General features: G+C 33.0%; 1 protein-coding gene and 1 long non-coding RNA gene across 2 annotated transcripts; one reads left to right on the top strand and one right to left on the bottom strand.

The window, feature by feature from the left end:
- LOC143580690 (uncharacterized) lies at positions 1-2399 on the top strand. Its single transcript, XM_077063646.1, has 4 exons — positions 1-401; positions 1371-1440; positions 1623-1684; positions 2321-2399. Exons 1-3 carry the CDS (start codon positions 198-200, stop codon positions 1670-1672), a joined length of 324 nt encoding a protein of 107 aa, XP_076919761.1. The 5' UTR covers positions 1-197; the 3' UTR covers positions 1673-1684; positions 2321-2399.
- A 1912-nt stretch (positions 2400-4311) lies between these two features.
- Positions 4312-18068, bottom strand: LOC143580689 (uncharacterized). The gene is made up of 3 exons (XR_013143700.1): positions 17866-18068; positions 15797-15956; positions 4312-4422 (listed from the first exon to the last, which is right to left on the bottom strand). It is a non-coding gene; the product is annotated as an uncharacterized LOC143580689 (long non-coding RNA).
- Positions 18069-18433: the final 365 nt, after the last annotated feature.

Here is an 18433-nt window from a genome sequence, read left to right as displayed (position 1 = left end):
ACTTAACTTCTCAACGTCCGCCACAAGCCAACTCCAGCCCACCTGTTTCCCTCAATTGTTCAACACAACCCAAGAAAATACAAAAAAAAAATGAATCTTTAACCAAAACCCACATCAAATCTTGCTAAATCTTGAATCTTTAACAAAACCCACATCAAATCTTGAATCTTTTGTGGGTCAAAAGTTTCAAAAAAAAAATGGAGCATGGTAGTAACAGCGGCGGCGGCGGCGGCAGTAGCGGCGGCGAACGGCGTCTGCCGCTGTCGGATGTGGTGTCTGATTGCTCAAGAAGGTGGTTTCAAGATATCCTTAAAGAAGCTAAAGCTGGAGATCTGTCTAAGCAGGTTTTGGTTGCTCAGATGTACTTTAATGGTTATGGGATTCCTAAAGATCATCAAAAGGTTTGACTTTGACTTTTTTTTAAGATTGATTTTGACCTTGATTTTGACTTTTTAACATGCATGTATATATTGTATAAACCCCTTTTGATGGTTTGACTTTTTGGGTTGATTTTGACTTTTAGACTTGAAGTTGTGTGGAAGTGATTTTGACTTTTGAACTTGAATTTGCAAGTTTTTTAGTCATGTGACTCATATTATCTGTTCATTAGGCCTGTTAACGAACCGAACCGAATGAATAGTTTCGATGAACTGTTCGTGAACTGTTCGGTGGCAAGTTCGTTTATGTATGTTTATTTAGTAAACGAACGAACATGAACAAAAAATTTGTGTTCGTTTAATTGAATGAACATGAACACGAACACGTGTTTCGTTCTTTCATTTATGTCCAATTATTTATGCTCATTTACATATTAATAGAAAATAATTAACTCTACTTAATGGTTTCATATATGTTCATTTCTGTTTATTTACATTTGTTCATATATGCTCATTTATATTTGTTTAGTTATGCTCATTTATGTTCGTGAACTGCTCGTTTAGAATTTAAACAAACAAACATAAACGGGCACGAACACAAAATATGTGTTCGATTAAGTGTTCGTGCTCGTTTAAAGTTAAATAAACGAACACGAACACGAACACGCCCTTGTTCGTGTTCGTTTAGTTCGTTTACAGGCCTAGTTTTTGTTTTTGGTATGTTAATTTTACCTATTTATCCCTTTGTTTATATGATAAGTAAATCAAACTTATGCCTTTTAACCTTCACACACTTGTGTTGATCACATTCACTTGTTATGTGATTGTTTATGTTTTCCTGAGTGATACCAAACTTTGAGGAATATTTGTTAGTTAAGAATCTGTTGAGTAACCGAATATTCAGTGAAACAGAATAGTATTGGAGCATTTGGGGGGTTGTTTGGATATGAGTTTTGTGACTGGTTATCTGATTATCACAACTTTGTTTGGCAGGCAAAAATTTGGATGACAAGAGCTGCAAGAGTCCGATCTTCGGTCTGGAAAGTTAGCCATAAACGACCAGGTTACCCCCCCCCCCTTTCTCTCTATATAGACACACACACATACGCACATACATGTACACACATGGAGTTTGTATGCGTGTGTAAGGGATGTTTGGATGTGCATTTTGAAAGTAATTATGTAATATTATGTTTTATGTCTCCGGTTTTGTTTTTGTCACTAACTAATCTACTCGTTAATCAGGTTATAATGCAAGTGATTCCGATTCAGAAGAGTTATTGGATGACTCTTGATAGGATGAGAAGGTAATGCATCTTTTCTCTCTATATTATGTGTTTATTAGATTTGTTTACACATTAGCCGTCTACGGTCTACCCCCTTTATTTCAAAATTTGATTTATGTCAAAGTAATAAGCTTTTATTTGTTTACGTGCAAACAAGATTGTAACGATAACAATCTTGAAGATGAATGGTAGAAAAGACTGCATTTTTATATCAATTTTTTATATTTCAAGAGATGCATTAATGTAACAAGATATATTTTTTAGCATATTTTTTGTTGGTCCCTTGATTACTTTATGTTTCAATGATGCAAGTTATGTGATCTCATATAATGTTGGAAATAGGATAACATTTAGTGAGCATTTGGATGCATCTTTTGAAAAGATTTTTGTGACTTTTAAAATAATTAGATGGTCACATTTTGACTTTTGAGGTTGAATAAATGTCAAAGTTTGACTTCTGAAGGACCCGTTGATGAATATTTCTTCAAAGGTAGGCCTGGCTAACAGGTCGGGCGGGTTGGGGTCAAAACGGGTCGATTCAGAGAAGGGTTATTTTGGTTTGGGTTCGGGTCAGAACGGGTTGGGTTAATATCTTTTTTTTTAAATTAAATTACTATACATTTTAACTTTGCTCATATTGGTTCAGTTTTTTTGCAGGGATCTTCGATGTGTTCATCTTATCAATCATTTATACGAAATTGCACCTTGGTTTTTGATGCATTTTTTTGTGTTCTCAAGGTTGTGTTCTTTTATAACCTGTATGTACCATTGACAGGTTTTCTGGTTTCGGTTTATGCCGATGAACAGTTTTGTGAATTTTCATGAACCGATTGAAGTCCTGTTTTTCATTTCTTTCTGTTTTTTTTTTCTTTTTAATTTTAACTGGAAGGGTACTGCCTTCAGTATTCCATTTTTTTTGTTGATAATCTGCATATATGTTTTTTTTCTTTCCAAATGTTCAAAATGTGGTATTTAAGATGTAAAATGAACTACACTTATATATAATTTAGTGTTTGTTTAAAAAGATGCATTTTTGTTAGTTTTATTAATAATATACCGACAATACCTTGCCAATTCGGACTCCATGGACTGCGGTCTCCTTCATTTGGCATTTCATAAGCTCTCAGTGTCGTGTACGCAGATAGTCCCGCTTTGCGATAACCGGAGAAAATTTTTACGATGCATTATTAATAATAATGCATTGTAAACCAAATAAAAAGAAAGTGTTGCTCGATATTTAAGTTAAACAAGCTCGAGCTTGGACTCGGCTCACCTTGTTTGCGCTCTTGCAAGAATCTGGTAACAAAGATTAAAAGATGTAATTCTTTTTTACTTTAAAAACAAAATCTTCTACAGTTATTATTACTTTTAAGTATGCCATAAATAACTAATGTTTGTGTTATAAGCCTTTGATGTCAGAGTACTTAGGGGCTGTTTGTTTACATCTAAATGGAACCATTCAGATGTAAACATCTGATTCATTCAGACTTCAGACTGTTTGGTTCTAAACAGAAAAACATCTGAATGGTTAAAATTAGGTCTGAATCATTAAGACTTGTTGCTGAATGGGACAGAGGCTCATTCAGATCTGATCTTTTTTTTAATGCTTAACGATATTTTATATATAATTTACTATAAAACGATTACAATAGAGTGACAGACAAACGAGCAACAAGCTGTGCTGCAACCCCCTTCTGAATGAACCAAACAGCCCCTTAGAAGTTAGAACTAGTAGTCAGATGAATGAGCTTGTTAAATTATGGACAAAACTAGAAAGATTTGTTGGGTTTAAATGATCAAAAATAAAAGTAAAACAACTCATCAAGAAGTGAACAAGTTTCATAAAAACAGATTAAAGTTCATCCATCTTCTACAACTTGAAATTAGTTTCACTAAATACCATACTTTTTGCATAAATTAGCCAAAACATTCATACCAAGCTAGCCTTAACCACCACTGTTTTACTAACTTAAAGTTAGTTTTACTAAATACAATATTTTTACATATTTTTTACAAAACATTCAAACCAAGCCACCTTAGCTTCAGAACAACCCGAGCAGATTATAGATAAACTCCAGATCTACCTTCTTAACCTCACTAACAGGTGCAGCTTGATTGTCACCTGCCTTCTTAGGCTGAACCTCACTAACAGGTGCAGCTTGATTGAAACGAAGTCAAAACAATTGTTTTATCAACGACATTCTCAATTACCTTCGGTATCTCGGGGGTGCAACCTCTTGTTAACATCGCATTCTTTCACCTTTTTTTTCATGTCGTAAATGTAATCGTCTGAATCATTGCATGCTTTCACTCTCTCCTTGTATTCTTGGTCCTCACATTTGTACTTCTCGGCTTCTTTTATCATCTTTCCTATTTGAGCCTTGAAGAACCTTCCCTTCTTGTTCGATATCATGAGTTGGTTTGAAATATCAGTCGATAATATCTTCCACCTTAGCATCTTTTAAACATTTGTCTAGAGTCTCCATATACTGATTAAACAAGCTCATGTTGAGTTGTTCGAATTTAGCACGAGTAAACCTCATTGAAAAATCAACCCCTTCATGTAATCCATCCAAATCGATCGAAGTTTGAGTAGTGCTCGTGAGAATCCGTTTCGCTTTCTCACAAGGAAATCTCAAACTCCCAACGCTTTTTGGTTCGTTGACAAGCCCTTGTTATGTTTCCTTTTGAATTCAGAAACAAAATGATCTGGCCACCATGCGGCTATCAAAGTCCTCACCTCCCAAATGTGTGTATATCTTTTATTTACATATACATATTAGTTATTACTTACAAATAAATAACTAACAGTGTCATGTTACATGTAAAAGCTGGTCTTGTTCTTTTGTCATGTTAAACTAGATTAAACATTGAGTGTTTACGGATGTACGGTTTTGAAAACGTAGAATTAAGGTGAAGACTTTTAGGGGACATGTAGTTTTTGGTTACAAATGCATGCTAGGGTTTTGGATGTAGGGTCCATTATACTTTTATCACTAATTTTATTCATATACTTAGTAATATGGATATTGTTACTATTATTATTATTAATACTACTTCCGGTTTATTTATTGTATTTATTTGGTTTTTTCTCTTTGAAAGCAACATATCTATTCTTTGTAATACATGTACATTTTGCCTACATTTCACCCTCTTCAGACCCTGCTAATAGGTTTCCTATTGATGAGATTTTTACTAGATATGGTTGTTGTTGTTTTCATGTGCACACATGTTTATGGAGGTTAAAGACAATGGTAAAGAGTTACGGAATTACCAGGAGAATGCCTGAAAAACCATATGGCGTTCGGCATATCATCAGATTTTGATGATACAATCGATGAACTTCTTGAACATAATGAGAACAAAGCCGCATCACATATGCAAGCATGCACCCACCGCCTTTCACAAAGCAACATAGAAACCTGCAAAATATACACACATTTGTATCATTATTCTGGTTTCTGGTTGTATTTAGGAGGATGCTTAAAAAGATATTTCCAAGTGTCCAATATTGCCAACTCTGTTAAAGCAAATTACGCACTCATACACAAGATAAAACTCCTTTACAAGACGATTTGGTTCACTACTTTACTGTCTTGTGCATTCATTTTATTTATCAAACTTACAAAAATAAAGTAAAAAATACATGTACCTAAAGAAAAGGAAAACAACCTATCCATTAACCATTACTATTAAACTAACCCATCTTCTAATCAAACATCCAAAACATGTAATTAAATATAACTCCTGCTAACACGTTCTTCAGCCAGAATTCAGATCTATTTTTGCATCTTAATTTTAATATATCCATGACACATAACAGAAAAGTAACATACTCCAATGTCATAGTTGAAGGAAATTTAATTAGCTAAACCATGAGTATTAACTTCAAATCACACAAAACAGAATATATATATATATATATAAAAGTTAACGTACAAATGAAATTAGTGTGTTAATTGTGAGAATCAAGTAGATTAATTATAATACAAGTAGAGTAATTATGTAATACATCCAAAACATGTAATTAAATATAACTCCTGCTAACACGTTCTTCAGCCAGAATTCAGATCTATTTTTGCATCTTAATTTTAATATATCCATGACACATAACAGAAAAGTAACATACTCCAATGTCATAGTTGAAGGAAATTTAATTAGCTAAACCATGAGTATTAACTTCAAATCACACAAAACATAATATATATATATATAAAAGTTAACGTACAAATTAAATTAGTGTGTTAATTGTGAGAATCAAGTAGATTAATTATAATACAAGTAGAGTAATTATGTAATTGTTACTCTACTTGTATTATAATTAATCTACTTGATTCTCACAATTAGCACGTTAATTTTATTTGTACTTTATCCAAACCATATATATATATATATATATATATGCATACCATTTTAAATAGTTTCAACTGTATGAAAACAATTATAGTTTTTCATGCAATAAGCAAGATTTGCAAATTTACCATATATAATTGCAAATACAGTTGTTGATACACCAAATCAAAACGATTACATCTCACTGAATTAGTAAGGGAACAATATCAAATCATTTGTTTCCCTGTAACATTATTATAAATCAACATAAAATTAAAACATTTTTCTCTTAAATATGCTATTTTGTGTAGTTTTTCTTTGCATCCATAAACATATAAAGATGATCTCTAAGAACATCCTAGTTAGAAATTCAGTTAGTCGAATCATGAATATTAACTTCTAATCATCCAACCGAAAAATGACAAAATAAATGTCTTTTTCAAAGGTGGTTTTTACCCTGTATGAAAGCAATTACAATGTTTTATGTAAGAATGCGATTTTTAAAAGCGTTAACTTGTGAAACACAATAGCTAATTTTGCAAATTTACCAAATATAAAACCGATTAGATCATGCTAAATAAACTAAGAGTGCAAACTCAAATCTTATTAGTAAATTAAACCAAGTTTAGGCAACATAATCAAATTTGGGGATAAAACATTTGATCCGTAGATTAGAATTGGTAAGAAGTTAAATTGAATATGTGTAAGGCTCCGTTACCGGTAGCCCTACTTTCGTGTTGGATTTACTCATAAACGCAGTTCTAAATATCAGAGTTAATTAAAACATTCGCGGAATATAAAAGCTTTCATAAAACATTTCATAACAAAACACGTCTTGTCTTAAAACATCATTTTGTCTTTCAAAATAAACGAAACATTAAACTTAAACGTCTTGAGTCTTCCGATGCCAGCCTCTTATTCAGTGCCACGTGTCTCCTCAAGCGAGCTGCCTCATCCTACTCACCTGCGTGCATACTAAAAGTCAGCTACGCTGAGTGAGTTCTAGTTAATCATACACTATACAATACACATAAACTTATATTCTTTCATTCATACTTTCATACTTTCATACTTTCTTTTGTATTAACTTACTTTCATATCTTACGTTATAAAGAGCATTACGCCCTACATTCCTCGAGTATTATTAGGGCTCGGTACCCTCCTTCCTCGAGTATTATTAGGGCTCGGTACCCTCCTTCCTCGAGTATTATTAGGGCTCGGTACCCTCTTTCCTCGAGTATTATTAGGGCTCGGTACTCTCTTTCCTCGAGTATTAGTAGGGTTCGGTTCCCTAGTTCTCGAATATTAGTAGGGTTCGATTCCCTCTTCGTTACCATACAACCATACATCATACCTCGAGTATTATTAGGGCCCGGTACCCTCTTCGTAACCATACAACCATCCTTTCCTTCTTTTATTAACTTTATCACATTCATACACATAAGCATACATATCATACTTACCTTATACTTAGCGTTACCACATGACAGTACGTGCAATATCCGAAGATCGTTCACGTACCGTCAAGCCATCATTCATACATATCACATCATTCACATAAGGCATACACTTATCTCTTAGGATAAACGTATTAACAAACATATCGAGTATGCACACAGCCCCGAAAACATAACACATAAATGGGGCTAGAAACTCACCTGAATCCTGTTACGCTCTCCGTTAATAGTTATTCCCTTCTTGAGCTGTGCACGGCTAACTGTATAATATTTACACGTATCAATTAACTACTACTACTCATGTTGTATTTCTATCTTTATATGACCCACAACGAACGGGGGTCCGGGGGCAGCGCCCCTGGCAGCGGGGTCTAGGGGCGGCAGCCCCTAGCAGGGTCCAAGGGGCAGAGCCCCTGGCTGGGGTCGAGCTGCCAGGTCAACTTGGAAAAATTTTATTTACATTAACTGTCTTAACACATTTTTCATTAGGTTTTTAATTTATTTTCTAAGCGAACTTAACTTTAGGCGAAGTTAAACCTTAAGCGAACTTAGCTTTAGGCGAACTTGGCCGTAGGCGAAGTTATCAATTAGGCGAACTTGGCCTTAGGCGAAGTTACCAGTTAGGCGAACTTGGCCGTAGGCGAAGTTATCAATTAGGCGAACTTGGCCTTAGACGAAGTTACCAGTTAGGCGAATTTGGCCGTAGGCGAAGTTAAGCTTTGAAGGCGAAGTTAAGCTTTTGCAGGCGAAGTTGTGGTTTTGCAGGCGGAAGTTGCCCAGTTCAGCTACGGGTTTAGTTTTTATCAAGCATTTTGGCGATTTTAATATCCTTGTTATGGTTCGACATCACCCACTACGTTCCCTAACCGTTTTCGGTCGTATATATATCCCGTATATACTATAAAGCTTGGACCTTTAAGTAAAAACGTTCAATACTACGTAAACTTTAAATGTCAAGAACATACCTCTAGCGCTCGTTCGATCTTGGTTAGCTTGTTTATGCACTCTAGATCTCGTGTAATAAGATCTAATACCAACTAACGTTTACTCTCTCTCGGGTCTTGCTCGTTTATGGTGTGTGTGTGTGTTTGGAGTGTGTAGAGATTATGATGGAAATGAAATGAGGGTTTAGGGTTTTAGCTTGGTTTAGGGGATATTTATATCCCTTAAAGCCCATGGACCTAAGGCCCATTCTCATTTAACCCATCTTAATTAATCTAAGTCCATGATCCGTTCTTTACTCGACATTAATTAATTAATAACGCGAAATCACTAAACGTATCTTTCTTTATTCAACATTATAAATTTTAGGATGTTACAATATGTAACAACTAAACATGATTTTATAACCCTCAATTTCAAAGAAAACATGGCCCGTATATTTTAATTAAGAAATCTGTAGAAGATAAATTAACAAGCAACGAGGAAACATTGAAACAAAGAAGTCATCACCCAAGGTGAAACATATACCTGTTGTTGTAAATAGAGTTGCAGATGGAGTCGCCACAACAATGGAAAAACAACAATGAAGACAGAGAAAATCAAGATGACGTGTATATAATGGAGGTAACCACCTCTATACTAAACCCTAAGGCCCAGATGCCCAATGGGCTATATATTGGATTATAATGAATTTAATCTAACTCACGAGATTGAAAATAGAAATGACTAAAACTATAGATATAAATGAGTGAGATAGGTAAGGAAATAAAGGCTTGTGTAATAAACGCGAGAAAATATGCCCAGAGGCGGATACATAAATTTTTGATACGGGGGGCACAAATTGACCCGGTAAAAAAATGGGTCGGAACAAAGAGAACATGGGCGACACAATTCTTGAGGCCCGTGGTGAAATGAACTTTCGGGACATGTAAGAAAGTAATTTGTTTTATTTCCACACGTCATTAAGAATTTAAAATACATACTATATAGATAATTAAGTTGTATTTTGTTAAAAATTAAGCCCAAAATCACATAAAATAAGTTATAGATAAACAACCAAACAAAATATTAAGTGGGTGTTTGGGAGAGCTTTTTTTATATTTTTGTTTTTTGGAGGGGCAAAATGTCCAAAATGCCCCTCTAAAAGCAACTAAAAGCATCAAATTAAAGCTTTTAGATGCTTTTGGAGGGACATTTTGAACATTTTACCATCCAAAAAGCAAGAAGCGAAAAAGAAAAGCTCACCCAAACATGTCCTAAATGTTCAAACTTTAAATTAAAAAAGTAAAAAAAGTAGGAAAGTAAGTTAACTAACCAACAAATTTACAAGTTATTTTATGGATACTTTTCTAAAAAGACGGTTTTTTTTTGTCTTTTTGTGTTAATTTTATTTTACTTTTAATTATTATTATTTTTTATTTTGTCGTTTTAATAAAAATAGATTTTTTTTTTATTTTCTTTATCAACATTATAAAAATTATAACGAAACAATGTTATTATTTGTTCAAACTCGTTTAATGGTGATGGTTTTTGTGTTTTTTATTGTACAACGTCGTCGTTGTCCTCGCGACCTAGCCTAATTCTCGATGTGCTCGCTTCATGGTGAGAACGTGGTGGTGGTTTTGTGTTTTTTTATCGTCACATAATCCTACAATTTAAGCATCGCCTGTTACCACGCTAGTGACGCTGCCATTTAGATAGATTTATACATTTTGTTATTATTTGTACAAATTTGTTGTAATAGTTGTGTGTGTGTGTATATATCATTTATTTACGTTGCTTCGTTATAATTGTTGTAATTCATGATAAAGAAAATCAACAAAAAAATATTTTAATAAGACAACAAAATAAAAAACAATAATCAAAATAAATAAAAATAGATTAAAACTAAAATATACATTAAACATAAAAAGACAATAAAAACATGTTTTTTGAAAAATCACCTATATGTCATGGATAGGGTTATACGCGGATGTTAGACAAAAGACAAAAAAACACGTCTTTTTAAAAAACATCTATATGCTATGGATAGAGCTATACGCGACGGTTTTGGCGGTTTTCTAACCACACTTCCGGTGTGATTAGAGAAGCCCTATTTTAAACAATAAACAATTAAAAACTCAAAAACGGACAAGTTAATAAAATATATGTTTTGACATCACCGTTACCATCAGTTATCTTCCCAGATATGTTTCAACCTTACGCATGCCACACCAAAACACCCGGCTTATCATAGCCGGCTGCCGGAAAAAAATATAAACCGGCAACTTTTAAAGTTGTTCTCTTCACTCTAAGTATTCATCCCTGTCGTAATGATGGTAACCGACGGTGGGCACCAACTAATGGTGGACTCGCATATACTGACACATACCCATAAAAACCACACTCCGGCGGAGGTGGACGGTGGGCACCGGCCCATCGTCGCCAAGCCCTAGATCCGCCCATGAATATACCCATGTATAGGGTCGTGTTAAGCTTTTTTGAGTATATAACTTTTTTGAAATCAAATTATAATAGCGGTATAAAAACGGTTATCAGATGAATAAATGAGATATTATACCAAGACTATGTGATAGTTACATGTTAAACCCATGTACAGGGTCATGTTAGACCTCATAAACGGCCCGGCCAGTGTCTAGGGATCGGTCTCGATAAGTGCATGATTTGTTTTAAACAAAAAATTAATATCTAGTACATAACAATGTTTTTTTTAACTATTATTAGTGAATCAGGCTGAAAATGGTTGATAAAAAACACCAATAAGAGTCTAAAAATCTAAAGTTCATTAAACATTTAACAATTTAATATATTGTTATTGGTTTCAGCCTAGCAACGGATCACCTGCCTAGTAATGAAATCACCAATAGACAATCAATTTTAGCGAAAAAGAAAATTATCTAAGGGTCATTTATTAGTATCCATCATGGTCACTTAAAATCTTGGAGACGACCATGCCCATGTATATAGGCACTCGCATTGGCGGATCTTTCTTTAGGCCAAAGTGGGTCGCGACCCCACCATGTTTTTCTCTTGGTTGTGTATGTTTCCGTAAAATAAAGAATATATATACATGTATTGAGTCCGGCTAAGCCAAGTTATTTGAGTCTGGCCACCCATGTTAAATGAGTCCATTTTCTTTTTAATTTTAACTGGAAGGGTACTGCCTTCAGAATTCCATTTTTTTGTTGATATTCTGCATACATGTTTTTTCTTTCTTAATGTTCAAAATGCGGTATTTAAGATGTAAAAATGAACCACACTTGTATGTATAATTTGGTGTTTGTTTAAAAAGATGTATTTTTGTTAGTTTTATTAATAATATACCAACAGTACCTTGCCAATTCGGACTCCATGGACTGCGATCTCCTTCGTTTGGCATTTCATAAGCTCCCAGTTTTGTCTCCCCAAATAGTACCACTTTGCAATATCCATAGAAAAAATTTACAATGCACTATTATGACGGCTTGTTGGTGGATTTAGAAGGCGAGAAATGAAGCTATCTTCATTAAAAGCTTCTTGCTAGTTTTGCCCTTTTAAAGAAAGTGTTGCTCGATTTTTAAGTTAAACAAGCTCGAGCTTGGACTCTGGCTCACCTTGTTTACACTGTTACAAGATTCTAGTAACCAAGATCAAAAGATGTAATTCTTTTTTACTTTAAAAATAAAAGCTTCTACAATTATTTATTATTAATTTTCTTATCATAGGTGATTTCACTTTAAGTTTGTCATAAATAACTAATGTTTGTGTTATAAACCTATAATGTCAAAGAGTACTTAGAAGTTAGAACTAGTAAACAATTAATTAACTTTTTAAATTATGGACAAAACTAGAAAGATTTGTTGGGTTTTAATGATCAATAATAGAAGTAAAACATCAACTTATCAAGAAATGAACAGGTTTCATAAACAGATTAAAGTTCATCCATCTTCTAAAACTTGAAATTAGTTTTACTAAATACCATATTTTTCGCATAAATTAGCCAAAACATTCATACCAAGCCTTAACCACCACTGTTTTACTAACTTAAAGTAAGTTTTACTAGATACAATATTTTCACATATTTTAGCCAAAACATTCAAACCAAGTAACCATCATAGTTTCAGAACAACGTGGGTGGATTACAGATAAACTCCAGATCTGCCTTCTTAGGCTGAACCTCCCTAATAGGTGCAGCTTGATTGTCACGAAGCCAAACACTCTTTTTATCAACGACATGGGTGCAACGTCTTGTTGACATTGCATTCTTTGTCCTTTTTTCTCATGTCGTAAATGTAATCGTCTAAATCATTGTATTCTTTCTCATGTCGTAAATGTATCCTTGACAACCGTCGAATATTGATTATCTTCAGCTGTAGTGTAACTTTTGAATTTCTTTGTCGGTATTTTAGTGTTCCGTGGGATCACAACACTAAACAATTCTCCTTTTTTTTCTATACCAAGTGACCAAGGAGTGACATCAAGTAGCATCAAATCGCTAACGCTCTTATCAATGCTACCGCCCCTCAGCAATTTTGACACACTTTAAAATGCGTCGGATCGGACCATCGCCGGCCATCCACTTCTCCACCGGAATTGAGTCAAATTCCGGCATGGCAACTGATGATGTGTTCTGTAATCGATAACTTTGTATGTTTGATCGGTTAATATTTATATATATATATATATATATATTTAAGCTTATGTATATGTAAATGTATTGTATATGTATTCAACGGCAATCACTCAATTGGGAGTGAATTACGGGTTTGTAAAAGGTGATATGCTTAAAAAGTAGAGAGATTGAAAAGTGAATTTGGGGAATTCCCCAAATTCACTTTTCAATCTCTCTACTTTTGAAGCATATCACCTTTTGCAAACCCTTAATTCACTCTCAATTGAGTGATTCTCGTTAAATACATATACAATACATATATATATATATACATAAGCTTAAATATATATATATATATAAATATTAACCGATCAAACATGCAAAGTTATCGATCACAGAACACATCATCATCAGTTGCCATACCGTAGTTTGACTCAATTCCGGTGGAGAAGTGGATGGCCGGTGATGGTCCGATCCGACGCATTTTAAACAATTCTCCTTCCAAGATTTCTCTTGAACTTTCTGATCGCTGAATTTCCGTCCAATAAACCTCTTAGCATCTGAAAATCCAATCCAAAGGTAGAATTCAAATCGGGTTCTACATTTTCTTTTTATTATAATTTGATCCAAACCAGGGGTGTAAACAAGTCAAACCACTCCCGAGCTACTCAAGATTGGCTCGCAAGAAAGTTCAAATCAAGCCTAAAAATAAGCTTGTTTAGTAAACGAATCCGAACATGATAAGACTTGCGAGCATAAATAAGCCTATTATTCATATTCTTTTATTTAATATATACTTATTTTAGTGCTATGCAACATGCATAAAGTTATGATAAAATTAACTAAATAATATATATTATTATAGCTACATATAAGATTATAATTAAATAAATATATAAATATAATTATAAATACGTAAAATGAACTATAATTTACATAAACTAATTAACAGATAATAAATGAGCTGAGCTCGAAAAATCAGTGTAGTCGAGCTTTCTCTTCGTCAACTTTCCTCTTCATTATTATTATTATTTTTAGGGTTGATCGTATGCAAGGCAAGAGTGAGAGTACTTTTATGTGATCAGTGACGGATCTAAGAATTGTTTCTACTTTTTATAGTTTTGGGTCGGGTAAGGTTCATTATCATTTTTTAGAACGACGATGTCTTTTTTATGTGTTTAACTGAACCCATGTTGCCTTCAGAGGCCGGCTACCACTTGACAATTGTCGTGTCATCACAAAAGCAGAACTCTTTGGGGTAACACACGGTATAACTAAAACGCGGGTGGACTCGAGATTCGAACTGATAACCTCGCAAGACAGAGTTCGAATATTTCATTGTCAATATCCACCAAAAATGCCACACGTGAGGATCGAACTTGGGTCTCTATTAAAGCTCGGCTCGTTTATTATCTAATAAAAATATGATACATAAAAACTATCTATAATAAAAATCCATTGATCTTTTCAAATTAAAAAAAAAATCCTATCTATAGTTGTTCCATATGAGTTTTCATCCATTTAACCATTCGGTTGGTAAAAACTATTGGAGGGAATATATGTTAATAGACAGGGGTCCAAATTGTATGTATCTAAAACCACCGGGTTGCAAATTTAAGGGTAGAATGGTCTTTTTGTAAAAAACCAAACTTTGGGTTCGCGACGGTGGTTCGATTGCAAAAGAAATGCTCACCACAGGCCCATATCTTCAAAAATGATACCATGGGGTTGAAACCTGCTTTTGGGGTTCCACCACATGAACCATATTTGCAATTAACACTTTAAAAAATAATACGACGTGATTTAAGTGGAACACATCCCACTTGTTGTGGCTTCGTATCAAAATGGTTTGGAAATAAGATACTAACGCCTACGTGGCAGGTTTTGCATCCCTTGGACCATAGTACCGCGCCTCATGGAGTGAGGGTTTTTTCTTATAAATTCTTAATTAATAATATAACCAATTATTTCACTCCATCACACCCTCATAAATTAACTGCATTTCATATATCACTTACTCGTAACACATGTTTTTGAATATGTAGTTCGAAAGATCTTCTGGTCTGTATATGTTTTCCTGATATGACAAACTTACATGTTACAACTTACATATCTTATAAACATTACATGATACGAAGATCCACAATTAATTCTTTATCCTTTTCCTTGTAACTTTGAGTGCAATGAAAATATATATTAATATAATGATAATAAAAATGCTATTTAACTTAATAATGATGGATAACTAGTCTCATGTTACATTATATAGTGTTGGATTTCATATACGTTATATTTGTATATCTTTTATTTACATATACATATTGGTTATTACTTTCTAATAAATAACTAACAGTGTCATGTTACATGTAAAAGGTGGTCTTGTTCTTTTGTCATGTTAACTATATTAAACATTGAGTGATTACGAATGTACGGTCTTGAAAACGTAGAATTAAGGTGAAGGACTTTTAGAGGACATGTAGTTTTCGGTTACAAATGTTTGCTCCGGTTTTGGATGTAGGGTCCATTATACTTTTATCACTAATTTTATTCATTTTACTTAGTAATATGGATATTGTTACTATAGTTATTAATACTACTTCCGGTTTATTTATTGTATTTATTTGTTTTTTTTCTCTCTGAAAGCAACATATCTATTCTTTGTAACACATGTATATTTGTCTACATTTCATCCTCCTCATACCCTGCTAATAGCTTTGCTATTGGTGAGATTTTTAATAAGTACGGTTGTTGTTTGCATGTGCACACGTGTTTATGGAGGTTAAAGACAATGGTAAAGAGTTACAGAATTACCAGGAGAATGCCGAAAAACCATTTGGCGTTCAACATATCATCATATTTTGATGATACATTCGATGAACTTCTTGAACATAATGAGAAAAAATCCGCGTCACATATACAAGCACCAAAGCAAAGCATGCATCCACCGCTTTTCACAAAGCAACATAGAAACCTGCAAAATATAAACACATTTGTATCATCATTCTGGTTTCTGATTGTATTTAGAAGGATGCTTAAAAAGTTATTTCCAAATGTCCAATATAGACAACTCTCTCAAAGCAAATTATGCACTCACACAAGATAAAACTCCTTTACAAGACGATTTGGTTCAGTATTTTACTGTCTTGTGCATTCATTTTATTCATCAAACTTACAAAAATAAAGTGAAAAATACATGTACCTAAAGAAAAGCAAAACAACCTATCCACTAACCATTACTATTAAACTAACCCATCTTCTAATCAAACATCCAAAACATGTAATTAAATATAACTCTGGCTAACACGTTCATCAGCCAGAATTCTGATCTATTTTTGCATTTTAATTTGAATATATCCATGACACATAGCAGAAAAGTAACATACACCAACGTCATAGTTGAAGGAAATTTAGTTAGCTAAATCACGAGTATTAACTTTAAATCACACAAAACAGAATATATATATATATATATATATATATATATATATATATATATATATATATGGTATGGTTATTTTGAGAACCATGGTGAGTTTTATGAACTTTAATAACTCAATTTTGCATCACATATTTAATTAAATGATATGAAATATGTGGCTGAGATTAAATTTAATTAATAAATGAAGCAGGTGAGAGAATAAGTATTTTTGATAATTACACAAGTTTAAACGTTATTTACACATGTGTAAAAAGTCGATTCGGTGAGTAAAAAAATACCGTAATTTTTGTACATCACTTACACTTACGTATTACACATGTGTAATAAAAATTCGAAAAAAACAAATTATTACGTTGAGTTCTTTCGAGTTCTTAAAACTCAAAGTGGTTCTCAAAAGAAATCAATCCTATATATATATATATATATATATATATATATATATATAGGTAAAAGTTAACATACAAATAAAATTAGCGTGTTAATTGTGAGAATCAAGTAGATTAATTATATATACAAATAGAGTAATTATGTAATTACTCTATGATGTAATTACGTAATTACTCTACTTGTATATATAATTAATCTACTTGATTCTCACAATTAGCGCGTTAATTTCATTTGTACTTGATCCAAACCATATATATATATATACACACACGCATACCAAAAAAATTGTATTCAACTGTACGAAAATTAACAATTACAGTTTTTCATACAATAAGCAAGATTTGCAAATTAACCAAATATAACTACAAATATAGTTATTGATACACCAAATCAAAACGATGATATCTCACTAAATTAGTAAGGGAATAATCTCAAATAATGTGTTTCCCTGTAAACATTATTATAAATCAACATAAAATAAAAACATTTTTCTCTTAAATCTGCTATGTTTGTACAGTTTTTCTTTACATCCATAAAGACATAAAGATGATCTCTAGGAACATCCTAGTAAGAAATCCAGTTAGTCGAATCATGAGTATTAATTTCTAATCTTCCTAACCAAAAAATGACAAACTAAATGTCTTTTCCAAAGGCCGTTTTTACCCTGTATGAAAACAATTACCGTGTTTTATGTACGAATGCAATTTTTAAAAGCGTTAACTTGTGAAACACAATAGCTAATTTTGCAAATTTACTACATATAAAACCGATTAGGTCATTCTAAATAAACTAAGGGTGCAAACTCAAATCTTTTTAGTAGGTTAAACCAAGTTTAGGCAACATAATCAAATTTGGGGATAAAACATTTGATCCGCAGATTGGAATTGGTAAGAAGTTAAATTGAATTTGTAACAACTAAACATGATTTTGTAACCCTCAATTTCAAAGAAAACATGGCTTGTATATATTAATTAAGAAATATGTGGAAGATAAATTAACAAGCAGCGAGGAAACATTCAAACAAAGAAGTCATCATCCAAGGTGGAACATATACCTGCTGTTGAAAATAGAGTTGCAGATGGAGTCGCCGCGACAATGGAAAACAACAATGAAGGCAGAGAAAAATCAAGATTATGTATATATAACGGAGGTAACCACATCCATACTCAACCCTAAGGCCCAAATGCCCAATGGGCTATATATTGGGTTATAATGAATTTAATCTAACTCACGAGATTGAAAACAGAAATGACTAAAACTATAATATAAGTGAGTGAGATAGGTAAGGAAAAAAGGCTTGCGTAATAAACGCGAGAAAATATGACCATGTATAGGGTCGTGTTAAGCTTTTTTGAATATAGAACTTTTTTGAAAACAAATTATAATAGCGGTAAAAATACGGTTATCAAATGAAGAAATGTGATGCTATAACAAGCTATGTTGCACGAGAACTGGTACGGGTACGGGAAACGGGCACGGGTACGGGAACGGGAAACGGAAAAACTCAAAAACTCAAGAAACGGGTACGACAGTAAATACATATAAAAATATATATGTATATTATAGATAATGTACCATAAAGCCCAAAATATATTTATACGTTGATGTAAACTTCAAAATTC

Source organism: Bidens hawaiensis, unplaced genomic scaffold, assembly GCF_021521415.1.
Source record: "Bidens hawaiensis isolate Kalapana, Puna unplaced genomic scaffold, B.hawaiensis_p1.1 tig00030548_1, whole genome shotgun sequence".
NCBI classification, from domain to species: domain Eukaryota; kingdom Viridiplantae; phylum Streptophyta; class Magnoliopsida; order Asterales; family Asteraceae; genus Bidens; species Bidens hawaiensis.
The sequence above is the reverse complement of the archived record's forward strand: the minus strand, read 5'-3'. Positions and strand labels throughout refer to the sequence as shown.